Below are 22,050 nucleotides of genomic sequence, written 5' to 3'. Positions count from 1 at the left end.
TGACTGTGCCCCTGCACTCCAGCCTGGGACACAGAGAGACACCTCGTCTCTAAAATAAACAAGTACATCCTTTTAAAAATGTGCATGAAGGATTTTAATGGAGTAATGAGATGCTCTAAAACTGATTTATGGTGATGGTTAACTTTACCTAAAACTCATCGAGTTACATACACTAAGGGTGGATTGTATGATACGCAAAATTAAAAAAAATTCAAGCATGTTAACACAGCTTCCCAGTGCTCCGGGATACAGTTCCTGCCCACCTATCTTGAGCTCCATCCTGCCCATGCTCCTCTCATCCTGGATACAATACCGACGCTGCTTAAATTCTTGAAGGGACCGTGTTTTTCCCTGGCTCTACTGGCAAACACCTGCTGCATCCTTCCTTCCTCGCAACACTCTTCCCCTACCTGCCAGCCCCTACCCCTGCCCCAAATCTGGCCGAGACCCTTCAGAGCTCAGCTTTCCGAAGGATGGATCCTCTCATCCACCAAGAGGAGGTCCTGATCCTGTTCTGTGCTCCCATAATATACTTGAAGTTTCTCTTTTGTGCTGCTCATTATGTTTTGCTGTAATTATTTTATTTTTATTTTTCCCACCCTGAGATGGAGTCTTGCTCTGTCACCTGGGCTGGAGTGCAGTGGTGTGATCTCGGCTCACTGCAAACCCTGCCTCCTGGGTTCAAGTGATTCTCCTGCCTCAGCCTCTTGAGTAGCTGGGATTACAGGCGTCCGCCACCATGCCTAGCTAATTTTTGCATTTTTAGTAGAGATGAGTTCTCACCATGTTGGCCAAGCTGGTCTCGAACTCCTGACCTCACGTCATCCGCCTACCTCGGCCTCCCAAAGTGCTGGGATTACAGGTGTGAGCCATTGTGCCTGGCCTATTTTGGTGTAATTATTTATTTAATGTCTGTCTTCCTTGCCAGTTTATAAGCCCATATATAGTTTTCACAGTGATATTCCCAGGGCCCCAAGTGGTTTCTGGCGCATAGTAGGATGTTAGAAATATTAATTGCATGAATAATACAGGAATGAGGTGCAGAGTCCGAAGGACCAGGCAACTCTTCCAAGAGAATGTAGATTTATTCGGAACCCAGAGTTGCTTGATTGAAGGCACATTGGGATCCCCCGCAGAAATGGCATGAAAGGGGCGTGAGAGTGGGGGTGGCCACTGCAGGAATGTGGCACGGAGATGACAGGGTTGATGACAAGAAGCTCAGGAAGGGGGCAGTGTGAAGCGAGGGAGGAAACTCAGGAGGCTGTAGGATCCTCGTGACTTAAACTCTGCAGTCATCTTCTTTCTTTTTATTTAACCCATAAAAAGATGGCATAATTTATGTCCCCTCCCAGCTCAAACGTCCTGCCATCCCAGTCATCCTGCTAGATGGGTGCTTCAATGTCAGACCCACCTGGGGTGTGTATTAAACGTGTAGACTCCCGGGCCCTGCCTGGCGTCGTCAGAATATCTGGGACTTGGAGATCTACGTCTTAACATGCTCTTGGGTGATTTTTTGTGATGCAAGTTAACGAGAGTGTGGAGACTGCATTTACCTTGTTCACATGTGTATCCCAAAAACCGAGCCCAGTCCGGGGCAGGGATGAGGAACTCTGTATATCTTGATGGGTGAATACATGAATGAATGAATTCTATAGTCATAGTAATGTGTGTATGTGGTTTTGACCGAGGCAAACAAGGAAGAGGGATGCTGCCTCGTGATGGTCTCCCATCGCTTTCTTCACCCTCCTGGGCCAATTTCCCCATTGGCAAGCTATAGGGCAGTTGGACTGAGTACGCCACCGGACTTCTTCCCGCCTTAATCATCAACAGCACCATGAATCGGTGCTTTCGGTTTCTCTTTGCCTGCCTTCCTGCAAGGGGGGAAAGAATCAAGATGAAAATCAATGACAACCCAGAGATTTGTTGTCAGTTTTAATAGGAGGAGTGGAGTCAAAGAGTTTAGAGAAATGTAGAAAAAAACCTTTTACTTTTTGCTGGAACATGATATGGTTTGTGCATGGCACATACATATTAAAAAAATAGAGGTATCGCATTTCACAATCACATGACTGAACAGCATCTGGGGTGTACTATGCGCTGTGCCTAAGCTGGAGGGCAGCTCTGCCCTGGGACCAGCCTGAGGTACTTAGCGATTTACAGAAAGAGGAAACCACGCAGGACACAGCTCTCTGGTGCTGGAATTTCAGTCGTTCAATGAGGTATACAAACATGGTTCTGCGTTGGCCATCTGCATGATGGGCCAGATTCAGGACCTGCTTGGGGCATAATCGCATCCTCCTGCTGTTCTGGGAAGAGGAAGCATCAACTCCGATGTAAGCAGAGACTGGAGTATTTCTCTCTGTTCTTCTGGCCTTGTCCCAAACATTCCTCTCTGTGGAGTTTTTCTGGGAGGCAGCAGAATGAGTGGCTGCTTTCTTCAGGGGACCCAAGTATTAGAGACCCACTTTATAGACACAGGCATGGTAAGCGGCAGAGAATGCTTCCTCAGGGACAGCTGACCCAGAGTCTTTGAGGAAAAACATTGGGATACAAGGAGGAAGGAGTTTTCTTTCCCTTTTTTTTTTTTTTTTTTTTGAGACAGAGTCTTGCTCTGTCACCCAGGCTGGAGTGCAGTGGCGCACACTCGGCTCACTACAAGCTCCGCCTCCCGGGTTCACGCCATTCTCCTGCCTCAGCCTCCCAAGTAGCTGGGACTACAGGCGCCCGCCACCACGCCCGGCTAATTTTTTTGTTGTTGTTTGTATTTTTAGTAGAGACGGGGTTTCACCGTGTCAGCCAGGATGGTCTCCATCTCCTGGCCTCGTGATCGGCCGGCCTCGGCCTCCCACAGTGCTGGGATTACAGGCGTGAGCCACCGCGCCCGGCCAGTGAAGGAGTTTTCTAGCTTGTGTCCACATGAAAGGGGGCAGAAGGAGAAAGAGGACAGAGGGGAGATCCTGGTGTCTTGGAGGACATTTGTAGATGTGCATTTGGTAGATATGTTTTCACCAGTGACTGTGACACAGAATGGGCAAAGGCAATGGACTTCAACAAGGGGAGAAAGGAGAACTGCAGCTCGTGGACTCTCCTATTTCCTTTTTCTCTCAGGACTTGCATAGAACAAGAACTTGAAGGGTCTGAGGTCTAGGACAAGAAAGTGGCCCAGAGCCAGCGTCGAAGGAGAATTGCAAACTGCCCAGGACAGGATGAGGGTCGGGAGAGAATTTCAGGCCTGGGTTTCTGGGCAGGAGAGATATCTATATGTCTAAAGAGGGGAGAGGTTTGTACCCTGAATCAGATGGCAGAAGAAAATGTTCTTTTTGTTAGGCCATAGACTGGCCCTGACCAAGGGCTTGGCATGTATATTAGGGTACTGTGGGATGTGGTGGCAGAGGGGAAGGCTGCGGAGGATAATGGTAGGGTATTAATTACAAAATTGTATGCTGCTTTCCAGAGAGGTTCAAAAATGTATGGGAAGTGGGAAGGGAAGGGGTGTTACAAGGCAGTGAATGATGAAACAAACATAACCAACAGCTTGAACAAGGCATTTGGAGTTTTCTGGTTTCCTATGAGGTTCATCCATTGCCCTGAAAAGGGTGGAGGTTTTACAAGGAGCCTGGGGCTCCCGCATTGCCTCTACAGCTGCAGCTGAGAAGTGCCTCTTGAAGGGTGTGTAGATATGCTGCTCTCCTCTCTATTATTTGCTCTTGAAGAGACAACAGAACAGCCTCTTGGCCCTTGGAACTCCAAGTTTGCATGGAGCTGCCAAAGAAGATTCAGGATGAAAGAGAGGTGCATTAGCTACAAAACTCTATAAACCAGGCTTATTGCTCAGCACTTGGGGATGGAGGACCCAAGTCTTAGTACGTCCTCAATGGGAAAGTGGGGTGCACTCTGGTTACCCTGCCTATAGCAGTGTCTTCTGTAGCCTTTGGGAGCCAATGGGCCTGACAACTGAGTTCAGGACTCAGTGGACACGTGACCAGATAGGAAACAACTCTCCACGCCCGGGGAACAGAAACAGAAGCCGGAGAGAAGGGACTGAAATGCATCCTGCTGATCTTACTCTGGTCTTGTCCCTTCACTCACTTCTGTGGATGGGGATTGGCCTTTCTTAAGCCCAAGACACTTACAGGAAAACAGAAAGCCCTTGAGAGAATTCCTTTGCATCGGAAGGATTTTAAAGAGTCACCCACACATACCTGCCTCCAAAGGTGGTATTCAAAATACTTAGCAACCAGCTAGATGCCGTGGCTCATGCCTGTAATCCCAACAGTTTGGGAGGCTGAGGCAGGTGGATTGCTTGAGCCCAGGCGTTCAAGACCAGCTTGGCCAATATGGCAAAACCCTATCTCTCCAAAAATAAATACAAAAATTAGCTGGACCTGTAGTCCCAGCTACTCGGAAGGCTGAGGAAGGAGAATCGCTTGAGCTTGGGAGGTGGAGGTTATAGTGAGCTGAGATCACACCACTGCACTCCAGCCTGGGCGACAGAGCGAGACCGTGTCACAAACAAGCCCCAAATACTAGCAACTGATACAGCATCGGCCCTGGTACCAGTTAGACAGACACCCAGCCCATCATAACCGGTGCTGGTGCGACCGCAGTGCAGCGGCTCAGTATCATGCCTGCTTGACCGTAGGCACTTCGTAGCTTCTCCTTCTCACTCCTAGCGTGAAAAATGGAAGTGGACATTTGAGGAAATGCCTTGCCAGGATTTGAGCAACGCTGTGATTCTCTAGAGACCTGAAGGAAAGGGCTGGCAGCCTGAGGCTTTGGGGACTCTCTTGAAGATGGGTCCTCTCATGCCATGTGAGCTGAAAGATCTTGGAAGAAAGGACAGTATGCTCTGGGACCTAAAACGTCTTTCTCCTTTTTTTCTCTGGATCACAGTCACGCCATCCACCAGCCGTCCCACACTCCAAGCTCCACTAGGAACCGATATGCACCTCAGGTCTGGAGTGCCTGCATTCCTGATCGACCGTGTTCAAGAGACTGATTGCACTGGATGAGACTCCCTAAAACACAGTGGAGAGCTTTATTCCCGCCTCCAAGCTGACCTGCACTTCAATATTCCACAGACTCAAGATGGATCAGTTTTCTCCCTTTTCTACCACATCCAAGGGTCGGCCGCGCTCCAGGGCTTCTACTGTCTCTTCCATCTTTGCATATCTGGATGTGGCCTTTTCCTCCTCACCCAGCACATGTCCTCCCTGACATTTGCAGGGCAGAGGAGGTGGCCAGTAAGGTGTCTCTCCCTTCGATTGCCAACCTCCATCTTCAGCTCAGAGTCCCTCAACCCGGATCTATCTATAGATGGATGCAACTGCAAATAGCGAGGTATGTTGAAGATGAAGGTATTTGCAACAGATGAGGGATTGTCTTGCAGGCCGGGGCCCCCGAGAGTCGCAGAGGGCGTCAGGTCATTTTGTAACTCGATGGTTCACATATGCCAGAAATATTTGCACTCCGATACGGCTCTCTCTGGTTTCAGATTTAGGAACATTCCAATGGTTCAGGAATCCGAAGGCTCCAGGCAGACAACATTTATAGTCACTTGGGGAACCTCTGCTTTAAATATTCTCAAAGGACGGGAGGCAAGAAGGCATTGTGCAGCAAGGAGCTGCTTCAGCTTGGCTGCCTGACTCCACGGGATTATCACTCCTCTTCTACTGCAGGGAGGAAGAGAGCACAAAGCCTGGAGGTCACGGCGCCCATGCTGCTGCATCCAGGCACAGCGTGTATGTGAGATGAGGATGAGCAAGAAGGAAGTGAGGGTATCAGATGAGAACTTGGGTGCGTTTCCTGGACATACTTGGAGAGGAATTACCATCTGCAGTCCAAAGCCTCTCTACTTCCTTCATGCCCTAGTTTGTCCCCCTACCCCTCGCCAAAGAGGTTGCCATTATTAGGATCCTTGTCATCTGAGGTTAAAATAAGACCAGTTCAAAGTGAGGAAACGTTATGGGCAGGCAGCCTGGACCCTGCTTATTCTTGGAGCCACACACAGCCTGAGTTCTCCAGGCAGAGTGGCTCTCCTAGAACATCCAGTCCCTTCTGCTGCCTCCGCAAGCCTTCCTCAGCTGCCCTGGATGCTGCTCTACCCCTTTCCTCCAAGAAGGGAACCGCTTCTCCCCCAGCTTCCCTGACAAGTCATCCCAGTGTCCCCAGAGCCCTCACTGGCAGGAAGCTTGAAGTGCTTGATCACTCTCTGGTTTGCAGTTCAACCTTACACCCTCTCACTCTGCCGTCTCTGCCCTTTGAGGACAGCTGCTCCCCGCTGACCTGTGCAACCCATGTAATTAGTGGCCTCTGAATGGAAAGATGATTGGAAAGAGGCAGAATGGGAGCACACATCAATCTTGCTGGTTTGACAACTGACACTCTTATAGGCAGATTCCTGCAGCGATGATGCTAGGAGAAAGAAACCTGATGCTTTGAAATGCCATTGCTATGAGAATGTATATAAAGCTGTATGGATATACAACAGTGCACACAAACTCCCTGGCCTTTTCCTGTGCACATGGTCACATTCCACAAGTGTCACCGATACCTTCTCTCCTGGAGGGAGGTCAGAGCATGGGATAAATTGCCATTCTAAGGTTGCTGATTGCAGCCCTGGTTTGAATGGGCTACATGCTGTGGGGTCCACTGGCCAAGGGAAACAACTGGGGTCTCCCCAAGCACGAGATAAACCTGACTCAGAAGCCATGGAGGGCAAGGGGAGTTATTCACTTGTGCAAAATTCCAACAGAACAGATGCTGCTTTAAATCTGTGAGCCTTCTTTTGCGGGTCCTTATATCCTGGGAAGGAAATGAGTGACAGTCATGGTCGGGGACACCTTGCTGCCCCGCTTTACCCGTCCGTATTTGCTCAGGGCGATGTAGGTCCCTCGGTACAAGTCTGACTCATAGGCGTTGTAATTGTTGGGCAAGAGGGTTTCTCTGAACTTGCATTCTTCTTGGAAGCTGGGCTGCGAAAGACATGGGCAAACAGCAGAGACTGGGTTACAAATGAGGAGTGCTGCAGACGCCAGCTGGGCCGCACACAGTAGGCCCCCCTGCCAGGTGCCCCTTCCCTTCTCTTTGTGAGACAACCACTGTGAGGTCTGAGCATCCTGGGTGGACAGAACGGTGAAAGGTGAGGATGGGAAGAGGCTGCAGGCTCTCATGGTTTCCTCTCGCCTTCCCTCCTTTACCATAAGGAAACCAAGGCCCAGGGACACAGGGGATGATGGTCTGTGCCACACGGGGCACAGCTGAGGCTCTACCACTCAGGTCTCCTGACTTCCAGAGTACTTTCTACGAAGTCCCCAGATGGCAACTTGCGCCATTCAAAGAACAGACCAGGAAATGACACAATAAGCTGTTTTCTCAAGTCCGCTGTGAGAGGGAGTCTCCTGGAGCAGGAATGAGAGCCCAGGGTGCTATTTCATGACTTTTCTACTTCCTAGTTGTGTGACCTCGGGCAGGTTCCTCCCCTTTCAGCCTCAGTTCTCTTTTCTGCAGACTGTGGTGGGGGAAGAAGGAGAGAGGTGGTTGGTGGAGGGGGTAGGAGACACAGGGGATCTCTTAAGCCCTTTCCAGCACTGTCTGTCTCCTTCTTTCTGCTTGTGGTTCCTCAGTCTGTCTTTCCTGGTTTAAGTCCCAAGGTTTCTATCCCTCAAAAAGGCCCATTCTCAGTTTTGACTTTGAGCCTAGAAGGTGTCTGGTACCTCCTAGACCAGGGGTCCCCAACCCCTAGGCTGTAGACCCGTACCAGTCAGTGGCCCGTACCAGCCAGGACCCGGGCTATACAGCAGGAGGTGAGTGGTGGGTGAGCGAAGCTTCCTCTGTGTTCCAGCCACTCCCCATCGCTTGCATGACCACCTGAGCTCCGCCTTCTGTCAGATCAGCAGTGGCATTAGATTCTCACAGGAGCAAGAACCCTGTTGTGAACTTTGCATGTGAAGAAGGATCTGGGGTTGCCTGCTCCTCCTGAGAATCTAATGCCTGACGATCTGAGGTGGAACAGTTTCATCCCCACACCATCCCCCCATGCCCTCACCCCTCACCCTGTCCATGGAAATAGTCTTCCAGGAAACTGGTCCCTGGTGCCAAAAAGGTTGAGGACTGCGGTCCAAGACAATCATAGTTCTCCAGGGACATGCAGGAACAGAGATGGTGAGGAGCAGGTGTTTTTATGGGGAAAAGGACCTGGTTCCCAATGTGACAGGTGATGCCAATGAGCCTGGGACCAACAAAAAAAATGGCCCTTTCCATGCTAATTTGGGGCCCTTTCCATGCTAATTTGGTAGAGGAGTGTGTGTGGGACGCCTGTTCAGAACATGAATGCTGGACTTTCTGTCTCACATGCACAAATTCATTCCCAGTACATCACCCCAAGTCCTCCTCTTTTCACTGCAACCTGCCTGGGTGGCTGCCCTGAGGGAGTGGGCAGGGATTTCCTGCTCTTGTGGGGAAGCAGCTGGGTCGGGGCTAGAAGAACAGAGAGCGAGGTGGGAGCCAGAGACCCGGGATCTACTCTTGAAAAGAAACATAGAATGAGAAATGGGTGGAGGATAATTTCTGACTCTTTCTTGCTCGGGTATAAAAAAGTCCCGCTCGATGGCTGCCGGGCTGTGCCAGAGGTGTCCTCTACCTTCTGTAAAGGAATCGTACTGCTAGTGTCCCGTCTTGCTGGCAGTGTAGCTGGACGAGAACCTCTTGCTGTTCTGAAGGCTGGTAAGTAGCTTGCTCCTCAGGACCCCAAGACTCCCAGAGCCCTTTCAGTGGACCCCTCTGGCAACATTTAGAACAGCCATGCTTTCTTTCCCAGTGGACTCCAAGATCCCTGAGATAAGGACTGTGTCTTGCTTGGTACATGATGCTGAGTGGATGGTGGTTGAATAAGGATAACATGGCTGGTTCGGTGGCTCACACCTGTAATCCCAGTACTTTGGGAGACCAAGGCAGGAGGATCACTTGAGCCCAGGAGTTTGAGAGGAACCTAGGCAACATAGCAAGACCCTGTCTCTACAAAAAAAAAAAAAAAAAAGGCCAAGCGTGGTGGCATATGCCTGCAGTCCCAGCTACTCTGGAGGCTGAGGTGAGAGAATCGCTTGAGGTCGAGGCTGCAGTGAGCCATGATCACTCCACCGCACTCCAGCCTGGGTGACAGAGTGAGACCCTGTCTCAAGAATAAAGAAATAAGTAAATAAGGACAGCACTGAAACGTCAAGATACCCCTACATGGGTGGCTCTTTCAACGTAATGTGAGTGTGGGCGAGGGGACAGCCTTGCCTGTGGGAACACAGGGAAACCCCCTCACACATTTTCCCCATCTTCTTCTCTCACGCTCGCAGCTTATTAACAAAGCACTTTCACTGATGTTAACTTGCTTGAGATAAATGTGAAGGCGTTCACCAGCCATGTCAACAGGTTAATGCTACGCCAGGGGATGGGTTTTCATAACTTTCCTGTTTTCCTTGTTAGGGATGCTCAGTGAATATTTGTGGATGAATGAAGGGATGTCCTAAAGGTAAAAAGGATGAACTAATCAACATAGGTCAAGAACATATTTGTGGCCAGGCGCAGTGGCTCAGGCCTGTAATCCCAGCACTTTGGGAGGCCGAGACGGGCGGATCACGAGGTCGGGAGATCGAGACCACCCTGGCTAACACGGTGAAACCCCATCTCTACTAAAAATACAAAAAATTAGCCGGGCGTGGTGGCGGGCGCCTGTAGTCCCAGCTACTCGGGAGGCTGAGGCAGGAGAATGGCGTGAACCTGGGAGGCGGAGCTTGCAGCGAGCCGAGATCGCGCCACTGCACTCCAGCCTGGGGAACAGAGCGAGACTCCATCTCAAAAAAACAAAACATTTGTGCCACAGCTTTGAGGTTAGACTGATGACCATGGCCTCTTACTTAACTATGTGAGCCTGGACAAATCATTTAACCTCTAAAGCTTCAATTCCCTCATCTGTGAAGCAAGAACAGTAAGAAAAATTATGTCATAGAATTGGACTAAGCATTAATGGAGATAATGCATGGAAAGTCCTGGGAACAATGCTTGCTATATAGTAGAATTAAAAACAAATTAGTAGCAGTAGTATTCTTCTCCAAGTAAGTCATGAACTACTTTACATTAAAAGCCTCAAAAGACTGCCTTACCCTGGATCACCAGTCCCGTAAGACTTGCTGTGGGTTACTGGACAATTCAGCTTTTAAGCTCTGCGGTTTTTGATGGAGTGCCTGGGAGACACTGAGCTTGCATGGAAGAGCAGGAAGCGAGAGAAAGGGCAGAGGCTGGCGCTGGCTCTGAACCACAGCCCCTCATTAGGAGCCTCTCTGGACCCTGGTTTCTTGCCCTGTGCGTGGGGCATAGAACCTGTCACAGGACTTCCCTTGTTGGTGGGCAAGCTTGGGAGCAGCAGCACCAGGAAAAATTCAGCTGGGGACTGATTGAAACGTTCCAAGTAAAGCTACGCGAATGAGGAGTCCAGTACAGGTCAAAGAACAAAATAGAGTCCGGCGGTAGATCCCAACACACACACGGATGTAAAATAAAATGAATCTGACATGAATGTAAAGTAAAAGTGGTATTTTAAATCACTAGAGAAAACATGGTGTCGGAACAACGGAATGGTATTCTATTATAATGATAATAAAGTTTGGTGTGTATGACTTTATCCCTTCCCTCAGAATAAATCCAAAAGGAGCAAAAATTTAAATGTAAAAAGGAGAACCATTAAAATCCAGAAAAGGGTTTTTTTTAATAAACTCAGAATCAGGAACATCTTTCTAAGCAGGACAAAAAAAATTAAAGCCTTTTAAAAAAAATTAATAAATTAGTCTTCTACTTGAAAAATATTACCTTAAATAAAATAAGAACAGAAATGGCAAACTGGATGAAAATCCATACAATACACATATGTCAAAGAGTACATTTTGTTACTATATTCAGAACCCTAAACTCACCAGAGAATGAACAACATTTATAAAACAGAAGATTCCCAGGAAAGGAAGTATCAATGGCATTTGAGCAGAAGAGAATATGCCTAATAAGAGAAATGTAAATTGTAACTGTGAGATCACATGTTTAGTGGCCAGATTTCAAAGAGAAAAGCATTTGGCACTATGCTGTCATTAGTGAGGGCATAGAAACTAGGAATTCTCGTTTAATGTCCTCCGATGTGTACACTGTTATAATCTCTATAAAGACCAATTTGGCCGCATCTACCAGAGTAAAGGATGACTATAGCAACTGATCAGCAATCCCACTTCTAGAAGTTTATCTTACTGACATATTCCCACACATGCACAAAAGTTACTACAGTATTAAATAACAAAAGACCAAAAACAATGTTCTATTAGGAGAGGAGTAACTGAGGTGGCTCAGGCCTGTAATCCCAACACTTTGGGAGGCCAAAGTGAGTGGATCACGAGGTCAGGAGATTGAGACCATCCTGGTCAACATGGTGAAACCACATCTCTACCAAAATATAAAAAATTAGCCGGGCGTGGTGGTGCATGCCTGTAGTCCCAGCTACTTGGGAGACTAAGGCAGAGAAATCTCTTGGACCCGGGAGGTGGAGATTGCAGTGAGCCGAGACCACACTCCAGCCTGGCGACAGAGCGAGACTGTCTCAAAAAAAAAAAAAAAAAAAAAAAAAAAAAAAAAAAAAAGGAGCAACTGACTCAGTTATGGTAGATCCACATGATGGAATTCTACAAGCCTTGAAAAGATAAGAAGTCTCTCTGTACTGACATGAAATGGCTTCAAAGATACATTGCTAAGTGAAGACACAAGGTTTGAAAAAGTGTTAGCGTAGTATGCTCCTGTGTGTGTGATTTTAAAAAGATGATAGCAGTGCGTGCACGTGTGCCTAGGCTATTTCTGGAATGATACACTGGAATGATACACTGGTAACTGTGGCTGCCTCTAGGGAGAAACTCAGTGGCTTCAAGAGGATGGTAAGAGTGAGACTTTCCATAGAATATTCTGATACCTTTTCTCCTTAAAACAAGTTCATGTGTTACCTAGTCAAGTAAGTACATTATTTAAAGTGGGAAGGGAATTTACGGTAGCAGACGGGCCAGGAAACGAGCAAGAAAACATTTTGATCAGAAACGGGTGGTCTCCTCCTTGTTGGGTCACAGCCCCTCTCCACCCACCAGCCTCCCCCCTGTTCTAACTTTGTATGTCCCTGGAGAATAACCCGCCCAGTCAGTTTCAGAGAATTTATTTCTGATCTGGATGGTGGTTAAGGGAGAGGTTTCATGTGTTGTTTGCAAGCTCTAGAGAGGAAATGAAATCTTGAGGTGGAGGAAGGGGAAGTGGGAGGAACTGAGTGACTTGGACAAGAAACTCTCAAGCCATTGCCCACTTCCCGGTGCCTAGAATGTGTCCATTTGAGAACCCAGCCTCTTCTAAACGTCTGGGCCTCCTAAAACATGATTGTTTAAGCGTGCGTGACCATGGATGTATAGATTGTACTTTGTTTCTCTGGTTGTTAGATTTTGGATCATTCAAATCCACTCCCCCTCAACATACACACAGTTTTTTGGTTTTTTTTTTTTAAGTTTACAACTTTTTTTTTCTTTCCATTCTGCTCTTTTCTCTAGTCTGTCTCATCTCTCTGGCCTTCCCCAGAATCCTATACAAAAGTAAAGTGAAAAAAGACAACTAGTAGATGAAGCTTGTGTTAGAAGCCCTAACCTTCCCCTTGCTGCTCTCTCTCTACCCTCAGCACCCCCATCTGTGGCACGAAGGGGAGATCATGCATTTTCCCTGAATGCTTCAGGTTGACTGGATTTTCCTGCTGCCCAGAGTGATGCTCAAGACCCAGCCCCTTAATGCATCTTCATCAGAGCCCTGAGCTTTTGAGTTCTCATGGCTTGGGAATGTTGGCTCCTCAGCTCTGGTGAAGAACGCCCTCAAGCCAAGTGAACGCCATGTTCATAAAAGCAGCTACCGTTTATGATCTTGGACAAATGAAAATCATTCCCCTGGGTCGCATTTCCTGGGCCTGCCGGGCTCGAGCCCCAGCATGACAATGTCTTCAGTTCCGTGTAGGTCTATTCAGACTTATGTGCATTTGGCACGTGCTATGGAGAAGGGCATTTCGCAGAGGAGCAAGCACATCCATGGGGTAGAAATGCCCCTAAAAGTGTGAGGTGGACAACACAGCCACCCTCTTGCCTTTAGAGCTCAGTCACCTGGACCAATGAGGATCTAATCCTGTCTTTAAACATCTTCTTCCTGTGACTGCTGGGGCCATTTGCCCCTGTTCCTCCTGGGAGTGGCTGGATGGAGAAGGATGGGGTGGAAGGATGTGGGCAAGAAGGAAAAATAAACCAACTCTTTGTCCTAAGACTTTCTTCTACAGCCCCTGACTGCTTCTTTTCCTGTCTTTAGCTGAAATATCGTCAGCTCTGAAGATGCCTGCGTTTTCCAACTCTTTTTCCTAGCACACAATTGCACTGTTGATTTCGGAATGTTGGAAAGTTTTTCATCCGGTGTCTCATTCTTCTCACTCCTGGGCAGCTCTTTGTAGCAGGTGGGGGATTTGTATGCAGGGCCTCAGGCCCCTCATAAGGGCATGCGCCTCCCGCTGCTCTCCAGGTCCATCTCCCAGCACTTCCTCATGGTGGGTGTCCTTTGTCCCATTCCCTCAGGAGTGCTGTTTTCTGCTAGAGTGGCAGCTGAACCAAGGCAAAGCTGGTCCTCCCCTCCCGCAATGCAGTGCCCCAGATACTAATCAAAAGTCTCTGGAGAAAATCAACTTTCTCCTTTGCACATTGTCATACTGTTGATGGAAAAGCATGTAAATGCAGTTATTCTTAGTAAAAGTGAAATCACTTGAAAGCATAACTGAGTTGCTGGTATCTTTTTGCTAGTCTGTATTCTTCTCAACCAAAGGATTCTGATAGAACCACTGTCAGGTGGAGATCCTTGATGTTTTGTTTTGTGAATTTTAAAAGGGACCCAAGGGGGTTAGAATTCACTGATTTCTGCCTCATCCTGAGAGAGCAGAAGTCCAGGCCCAGAGAAGTTTAGTGACGTTGCCCAAAGTAAGACAAGTAGCTAGAGGGTAGGTCGGCCAGGAACTGGAACTCGGGTCACGGAGCCCTGAGACAGGGCTGCACACAGCTGTGGCTGGACGTGTGACCCTGGAGACCCGGTGTCCGCAGCTGCACAGGGAGGGTGAAGATCAGATGCCCCTCCTAGGGGTGCTGCGAGATCATGCTCGTAAAGCCCTCTGCAGCCTGTGCAGCCTGACACAAGCAGTAGGCCAGTGCTCAGGGCACGGCAGCTGTTTATATTGTCTAAAGGGGGGGCCCGGCAAACTGTCCTGAGCCTCCCCGCCCCTCTTTCCAGGAGACAGACATGTGTGAAGCCACTTCTAGCCAGGTTTCCTTGGCCCTTATTCTCTGCCCACGAGTTGTTCCCTTGTCCCCCTCATCAACACCTCAGCCCCAGCCCCGTTTCCCTCCCCCACCCATGAGAAATCGCATGTAGTGGCAGTGGCAGCTGAGCCTGGGAGATGAGGCAGCTCAGAGGGCTTAAAGGGAAATAGTGTGAATGAAATCACCACCCAGCGGGAGTCTTCCTGGCTCCGGGGATCAGTCGGCAATTGTTTTTTTAGACTGTGATAACGGCCTCTGAGGGGCAGAGAGGGAGGGGTAGAAGTCGCTCAGGAGCATCTGGTCCTGAGCCACACGAAACGTCAGGTGCCCCAGGCTTGGGGCACAGCTGTCCAGCCCCACTCTCTGTGTGCAGGCCCGGCTGGCCCTGAGGTCCAGGGAGGAGAAGCTCCTTCCCTGGAGAAGATGCTCTTTGGCCAAATGCTACTGAGGGTGAAGGTAGGAGGGGTGGGAGGGCGGAGGTGAAGGGGGCGGGGTCCTTTCTCCAGAAGTTCCTGGTTCTCCTGGACTCTGCTCATTTAGTGAGCCCAGCAGTTCATCAACCTGCTTAACTCCCTTTAAAGTCATCTGTCAACAATGGTGCTGCAGAGTGAGGGCTGGGGCTGGGGTGGGGGTTTCAGGCATTGGGAGTCAGCCTCGTTTCCCTTTTGCTATTCTGAATGCTCTTCCCCGCTTCGCGGCACTTTCTCTGATGGTTAAATCTTATATTCCCTTCCCCAGCCTTTCCCAGCTTCTCCTTTCAGGGCCAAGAGATTTAAAGTGGGAAGTGGGTAAATATCCTTTCTATTTGTGCATTTTCTCCTCCCCACAATTCTTTTCCTTTCTGGGTAGGAAGAAAATAGTAGTAAATAGCTTGTTGATAAAGGTGACAGGGAGAAAGAAGAGTTTATGAAATTTGTGCTTTCTCCCAGGAGATTTACTTGCTAAAACGTTCCTTGCTTGCATGGAGTCCCACAGCCAACAGCCCAAATTCTCGGCTTTCCTGATCCTATGGGATTCTGGGCATTATGCAGGCTGGAAAGAAGGGGTTCTTTGGGATGCTGCACTCTCCAGGGGGGGAGCCTGCTCCACCAAAACCTGGGTTGGCCCCAGGCCTCTTCCTGTCCTCACCACCACTTTTCCAGAGAGAGAGTAACAAGGACATGTCTCTTCTGTCTCATCTCACCCACTCTGCAGCTCTCGGTTCAGTGTAACATGGGGAGTGGGTGGTACCCCGCCCTCCAGAGGCCATGTAGCCTGCTGTCCCCCAAGCCTGCCTGTGCCTCAGAAACACCTGGCACATTTAAAATACAAAAACAAACGGATTTCCAGGCCCACCTCTCAGCTCTGTTGAATAAGGATCTCCTAGGTAGGTACCTGGAAATGCATACTTTTAACAAGTTTCCAAGGTGATAGAGATGCAAACTGTCCACAGAGCCGTGTGGGAGACCCACTGATTTTAATGCATGCCGTATGTCCACATAAACCAACCCAGACTGAGAGATGTTAGCACCAAAGATTATGGGACGGAGGCCACCTGGTGAACCCGTTCTTGTATTTCATAGACCTCCTATGTTGGGCCCCCCCTGGGACCCAGTGCCAGTCCTGGGTCTATTTCTTCACATCCCAATCCTCAGTTTATCCTCCAAGGGGCAGTAGATCAGCCCTCCACACCCTCCCTATAAATAACTTTGATATTTTTTGATGCCTGCTCTGAGGTCTTCCTTTTTAGCTTGCTTATTTCTGTCAAAGGAACCCTCCATTTCTTCAGCTTCATAGGGATGTTTGCCCACCATATTTTGGAATAAGGCAAATGATGGGCCGAGGGCTGCAGGAATGAGTAGGTCAGTGAGAGAGCGGAGGTTTTGGTCAATGTGCTTAGAAGTTGGTGGCATTAACCCAAGTGCCAGCACTGGCGTTCCCAGGGGTGACCTATGGGGGTGGGGATGGGAATGGGTGGGACTGGTACCTGCCTAAAGGGTGTAATGGGTAGGCTGCTTCTCCAGCTTACACGATCAGAGACCAGAGGATTGAAAACCCTAGCGCAGAATCTCAGCACACTGATGAGGACGAAAACGGCCTCCTATTCCGCTTTTTCTGCGGCGCACTAGGCTGGGGCATCTTGCAGGGCACGTGCCATGGAGCAGCACACCCAGGCAGAGAGATAGGCTTGCTCTCGGGGCCTTGCCAATGCAGGGAATCACACCTGCCCACAAGCCGGGATGCCAGAATGCGGGTTTCCCTCTGGCCCACGGGCTCCCTGAGCTGTGGTTTCTGTTTAATCACACAGACTTCAGCCGGCAGGTGGGAACAGAAGAAACAGGGGCCAGAGCGGACAATCACCCATGAGGCTGAAGACGCAGAAGCTGCAAGGCCCCTCCCTTTCACAGGCTCCTTTTAACAGCCTTTCCTTTCCCATTTAGATAGTCACTTCTCTACTCAGAATTTCATACTATTTTCTTCAACTGCGTAAGCATCAAGCCTTGTAAACCTGGCACTTCCCCGGCCTGGTGAACTCACCGTTGCGTACAATCTTCCTTTACTGTTCATGGCAACGAAGAGCGCACTTCTCACTCCAAAGAGACTCACCACACCTCGCTCCACGGTGGAAATTTCCAGCAGGCCTGACAAGGAAAGGGGGGCCACATTACCCAAGGCTCGTGCAAATCACAGTGGGAACTTGAGCCGACAAGGGCATCTCAGTCCATCCCCATTCTCCTAGAAAGCCAGACTCCATCACCCCATCCACGATCCCTCTCACTCTAGGAGACCCTGGCTGCTGCACTCATCCAGTGCTGCCATTGTGCTGTTAAAAATCCAGTTCTGCAAGGGAAAGTTCTCATATCAGAGTTAGGGACTGCAATGACCACTTAGCTACCTATTTAAGATGAGCCTTGACTCTGGGCTTTCATTGACATAATTACTTGAGGTCCTTGACTTGAGTAAAAAACTACATTCTGATTATTAGTATTCTTAATGTGTACTCTACATGTTTCAACAAATCTCAACCCCCTTGATCTTGAAAACGCAGCGGCCACACCATGGCTGGTAGCTTTCTTGGATCCTGCGGCCCCCATCCTTTCTTGGATAGGAGACTAACCATACAGCAAGCCGACAACTTGCAGGATAAGAACCTGGGGACAGAGGGAGCTCGCTGAAATAAAAAGACGGATGTGCTCCAGTTGGACATTTTGCAATTGAATTTCCTTGCCTTCTCCAAGAAAGAAGCTGAATAAAAATCAGCTTGTGTCAAATTTGATCTAAGCATACTAACTCATTCTCCCTACCCCTGCCTTGCGGGCTTCCCAGACTAATGGTTCCCAGTGGTCTTACAAGGCATCAGATGGGTCAGTAATGCTGAAATAGTTAGTGCCACGGAGGATCTAACCAAGGTGATGGCAAGGAACACCAGGATGCTTGGACCCCAGTATACTGAGCCTGCACCCAGCTAGAGTCATGTGGAATCATCTAAGTGGTGAGCAGCATTTCTGTCCCCATTATAGTGCATCCTGTCCGCTAGAGCATGGCCCCTTCACCTTTTAGCCCAGCATGAGCCCAAGCCCCCAAGCGTCCCAACTGGCTGCAGCTGGTACTCACTGTAGGGGTTCTCCTCGTGGGTCCCGCTGATCCGGCCGTCGGGGGGCACCTGGAGGTGAAAGCCGATGCCCACGTTGCAGTAGAGCCTCCGCTGCCGCTTGATCCCCACCAAATAGCCACTTTCCCAGTTCACCCCGGCGATCTCTCCAGCTAGCCCGGCACGAGACCTGGACAGCAGGGTGCCCCAGCCCCTCGAGTCCAGCAGCGTGTTGTTGGCACGGGTGCCTGCAGGCGAGGGCACCACCATGCCCACTAGGATGCCCAGGAAGACGAGAGCCCACAGCGTGCCCCGAAGACGTCCTGCTCCCCGGGACATAGTGATGAACAGCCTCTGTCCCAGGGCCATCCACCTTGCCTCTCAGGCACGTGGTCAGAATTAATGGCCCTAAAAATACCACCCTTCTTGTTTTTCTCCCTCCGGCATGGCGGCAGGGGCTTATTTTTGGAAGGCAGATGAAGGCTGCTGACATGAAACCAAAACCTGCAACGGGCACTCGGGTTGGGAGCAGAGGGACCCAGGCTGAGCCGCGGCCGGTAGAGACCATGGCTCGGGGACGCTCTCTAGCTCGCCCGCTTGCTCCGGCCCGAGTTGATGATATTTGATTTGACCTATCTTTATAGTTGGTTCAGCAGCCCGGCCCTCCCCTCCACCCATCATCACCCTGACGTCAACCCGCCCGGCTCACTTATCCAGGGCTGTAACATTAACCTGCTCTTGGGCCTGGCTGCCTCCCCAGACCCCCATCACCCTCCACGCTCCCCAGGGGTTCTGGGAGCCACTGTCATTCCAACTATGAGGCAGGAATGAAGTGAGCAGGGAGCATCTCTGGGGGAGGGGGGAAGCTGGCTGGGGGCCCAGGGAAAGAGAGAGGCGAGAGGCCACCCAGGACCCATATTGGGCAGAAGTTCTTTGCCTGGCAGCGCTGGCTTCCTTATTTAGAGGGCAGTAGGTAGAGGCAGGGATGGGAAAGGCTGGTGGTGGTGATGACCGTAGCCTGCAAGTCACCCTCGAGAGCTTTGCATGGAAACAGCCCGTGGTGGAGGGGAACACCAAAAGGCCAAACCCTTTCAGCAGGAGGGCACGGAAATTCTCAGCGGGTGGGGATGGGGGTTGTCCAAGGAGCTTTAAGGTTGTGGAGGGAGGGAGGGAGGGCAAGGGCAAGGTTTGCCTGCTCACGGTCCTGGTCCTGGCATCCACCTAGGGCGGAAGTAGTGTCTGGCCTTTGACATAGCCCCCTGGCCATTCTCCTCCTTGGATTTATCCCTGGCATGTGACTGATATTATTCCCATTTCACAGATGAGGAAGCTGAGGCTTAGAGAGGTTAAATGACTTGCCCAAGTTACCACAGCTAATAAGTAGCAAAGCCAGAACTTCTAAGGTTTGCCTGAGTCTAAAGCCTGTGCATGCCTAATGTTTTCAGTAGAAGTTGGCTGGCCCACAGAGTCTATTTAGCTCCTTAAATGCCAATAGCACATCACAGAGTTATTTCAGTAGCATAAAATGATTCATTTGTTAAAAAAAACTTGAGTGTCTTTGATGTACATGTATTTGCAGATAACTTTTGCTGGGCTGATATTACATTCAGAAACTAGTGAAAGTATTTCTGCCAGGAAGCTATTCCCACACTCGTTTTTCCTTTTCCCATATTACTTTTAAATAGATTACATGTCTAACTGAAGTGAGAAAAAAAGGTGAAGCTCCCAGAAAACCCACCCCACAAATTGCTATACGATATAAGAAGGAACTATTAATATGTCTCTGAGGGTGAATAAGTTAACAAGGGTCACCTGGGGAATTGAATTAACTTGAGTTTAAAATCCTATTTCTTGTACTTCAGATCTTAATCTGTTGGTGAGACATTAGTGCTGATTGTGCAGGGATTGGAAGGAGTGTGTGGGGGGTGATGACAGTGACATACAGATGGATTTGAGCGTCCTGAGCAGTAGAGCTGGTCCCAGCAGGCAGCTCCCTTAGCCACACTCTGCACCCACGTTGCAGGCTGCAGGTAGCCTGAAAAAGCTCCTGGGGTGAGTTCTATGGCCCAGGGACTCTACCGAGGCACCACCACCTTCCCTCTGATTCTAAACCTTCTGCTGTGCCCTGGGTCCCAGCCTCTGGTCTGTGGCTTCTACCTGCCTTCTCTCTGCCCTTCTGCCCGTTCACTGGGTTCGATGCTTTGGTTCAAATTTCTGTCAAGCCATGTGTTTCAGTGTTGCCCTAGACATGCCTTCTCGGATCCTGTGAAGCCCAGACATCTGTCATGACCCTCAGCTGGTAAACTGAATGGGGAGGGACATAGGCACCACTTGTTCCTACTGTCACCAGGGGTCCCCTGGCTTCCCCATTGGCTTCCTCTCCCTTCCACTGCCATTGTCCCAGACCCAATCTCATCTCACCAGCACTGCCGTTTCTCACAAGGAAAGATGATGCCTTAGAGGTTCAGATTGAGTCTACTATGTAGGCCTTTGTTGGAAAACTGTTTTTAAAAATCCTTCTGCAAAGTAAGAGATTCATGAATAATCCAAAGACAAAGTTGTCAACAAAAAGAACTTCACTTTGGATTTCCAGCTGGGTTTCATATGGTTAAGCTTTCATGGATGCAAGAGCAGTGGGGACACTTTCTCAGTGATGTTTGGAATCTTGTGTTAATTATGCTGGTGGTCCTCACTCAGGGAAGAGACAGTCCAGAAACATGTTGGAGAAGTCAGTCTGAAATTAACACTTGCCTTGGATAATTGGAGAGGTGCTCACCAGTAGAGCTCAGAATCTCTGTGGAATTTCTTGGAACCCATCCACTTTGGGACTGCCTTAGGAGACAGATTAAACTATAACAAGGTCTATGCCATATACCAATAAAAATGGTAAAGCTTCTTAGATTCACCCCATCCTGGGTTCCTCTCTGTGCGGAGGTTGTGGTTCATGTCTCATAAAGCAATGAGCTTTGGAATGGGGACACCTGGATTTGAATCTCAACTCCACCATTTAGTAGCTCCGTGACCTTGGGAAAGTTCTGGACCTCTCTGAGCTTCATTATTTTGTCGTCTGCAAAATGAGATCATTGCTTCCTAAGCTTGTTACAATGACTCGCAATAATACATGCGACTGGCCCAGTGCAGAGCACGATAGAGTTATTTCTCAGAAATTTTCCTGAAACACATTGAAAATCTCACCCAATTAAAGAGGACAAACCAAAGTGAGAAAGACCATCTCTTATCTCAGGGGGTGGGAGAGACACGTGGGCTTCCAGCTCTTCATTGCCATCCGCCAGAGCATATGTTGTGATGGCTGCTAACATATGCAGAAGCAGGCAGCCCAGATTCCTCAAATGTTCTGAAAACCAGTGAGTGCTTTGGTGTCGTCCCCTGTTAAATTTAAAACTTAAGTAATTCATGCTATTAAAAAGCCTGGGTCTTATTTTTATCGGGTGATGCGATGAGGCCCTGTTCTAAATGCACCTCCTCTGCCTGTCTCTATAGCAACTTTACTGTGCTTATATAGCCATATATTTTTCCTGAAGGCTAATTAAGTTGACAACTGCTAGGTCTTCTTGGCTTACCAGATTTGCACTTGACCCTTGTCTTGGGGCTTAGGGACCCCTGTGGATGTGAAGTGATAGAGAAAAGAGTAACAGGTGGAAGAGGCTTCCCTCCATGGACCCCTCTTGCAAATAGTTGGCCAACAGCCTTTGGAGATTGTCAATCACTCTCGCTGGATGAGCCAAGGTCCAGTGGAGGTGAGTAGGAAAATATGTTCATGTCTGTCTCCTTCTACAACAGGGTCCTTGTCCCCAAGGGGGATGCCACAAAATACAGGTTTGTCAGATTTGGCAGTGCTTAGCCACACCAACCTTCTGCATCATCTGCATGGCAGAACGCCCTCTATCACACCAGGTGGTTGCTCTCTGTGACTCCTGTGTGTTACATAATCGAGATCAAATGCCTGAGGGGTGACCAAAAGGAAAGCACGTAAAACCCAGATACGCCTCATCCATGTAGATTGTGAAAAGCTGAGCTTACTTGTACTTTTTACATTCGGTTTTGAAAAACTAGCATTTGCCTCTTTCT

At 49.2% G+C, this 22,050-nt stretch overlaps 1 protein-coding gene across 1 annotated transcript; it reads right to left on the bottom strand.

The window, feature by feature from the left end:
- Positions 1 to 6,724: 6,724 nt before the first annotated feature.
- On the bottom strand, positions 6,725 to 18,374 carry FGF6 (fibroblast growth factor 6). Its single transcript, XM_011996288.1, has 3 exons — positions 17,985 to 18,374; positions 16,908 to 17,011; positions 6,725 to 6,974 (listed from the first exon to the last, which is right to left on the bottom strand). The coding sequence occupies exons 1-3, from the start codon at positions 18,328 to 18,330 to the stop codon at positions 6,798 to 6,800; spliced, it is 627 nt and encodes a 208-aa protein (XP_011851678.1). The 5' UTR covers positions 18,331 to 18,374; the 3' UTR covers positions 6,725 to 6,797.
- Between the last annotated feature and the right edge of the window lie 3,676 nt (positions 18,375 to 22,050).

The sequence above is a fragment of the Mandrillus leucophaeus genome, unplaced genomic scaffold, assembly GCF_000951045.1.
Source record: "Mandrillus leucophaeus isolate KB7577 unplaced genomic scaffold, Mleu.le_1.0 Scaffold508, whole genome shotgun sequence".
NCBI classification, from domain to species: domain Eukaryota; kingdom Metazoa; phylum Chordata; class Mammalia; order Primates; family Cercopithecidae; genus Mandrillus; species Mandrillus leucophaeus.
Note: the sequence above shows the minus strand (reverse complement) of the source record. Positions and strands in the feature narration are given on the sequence as shown.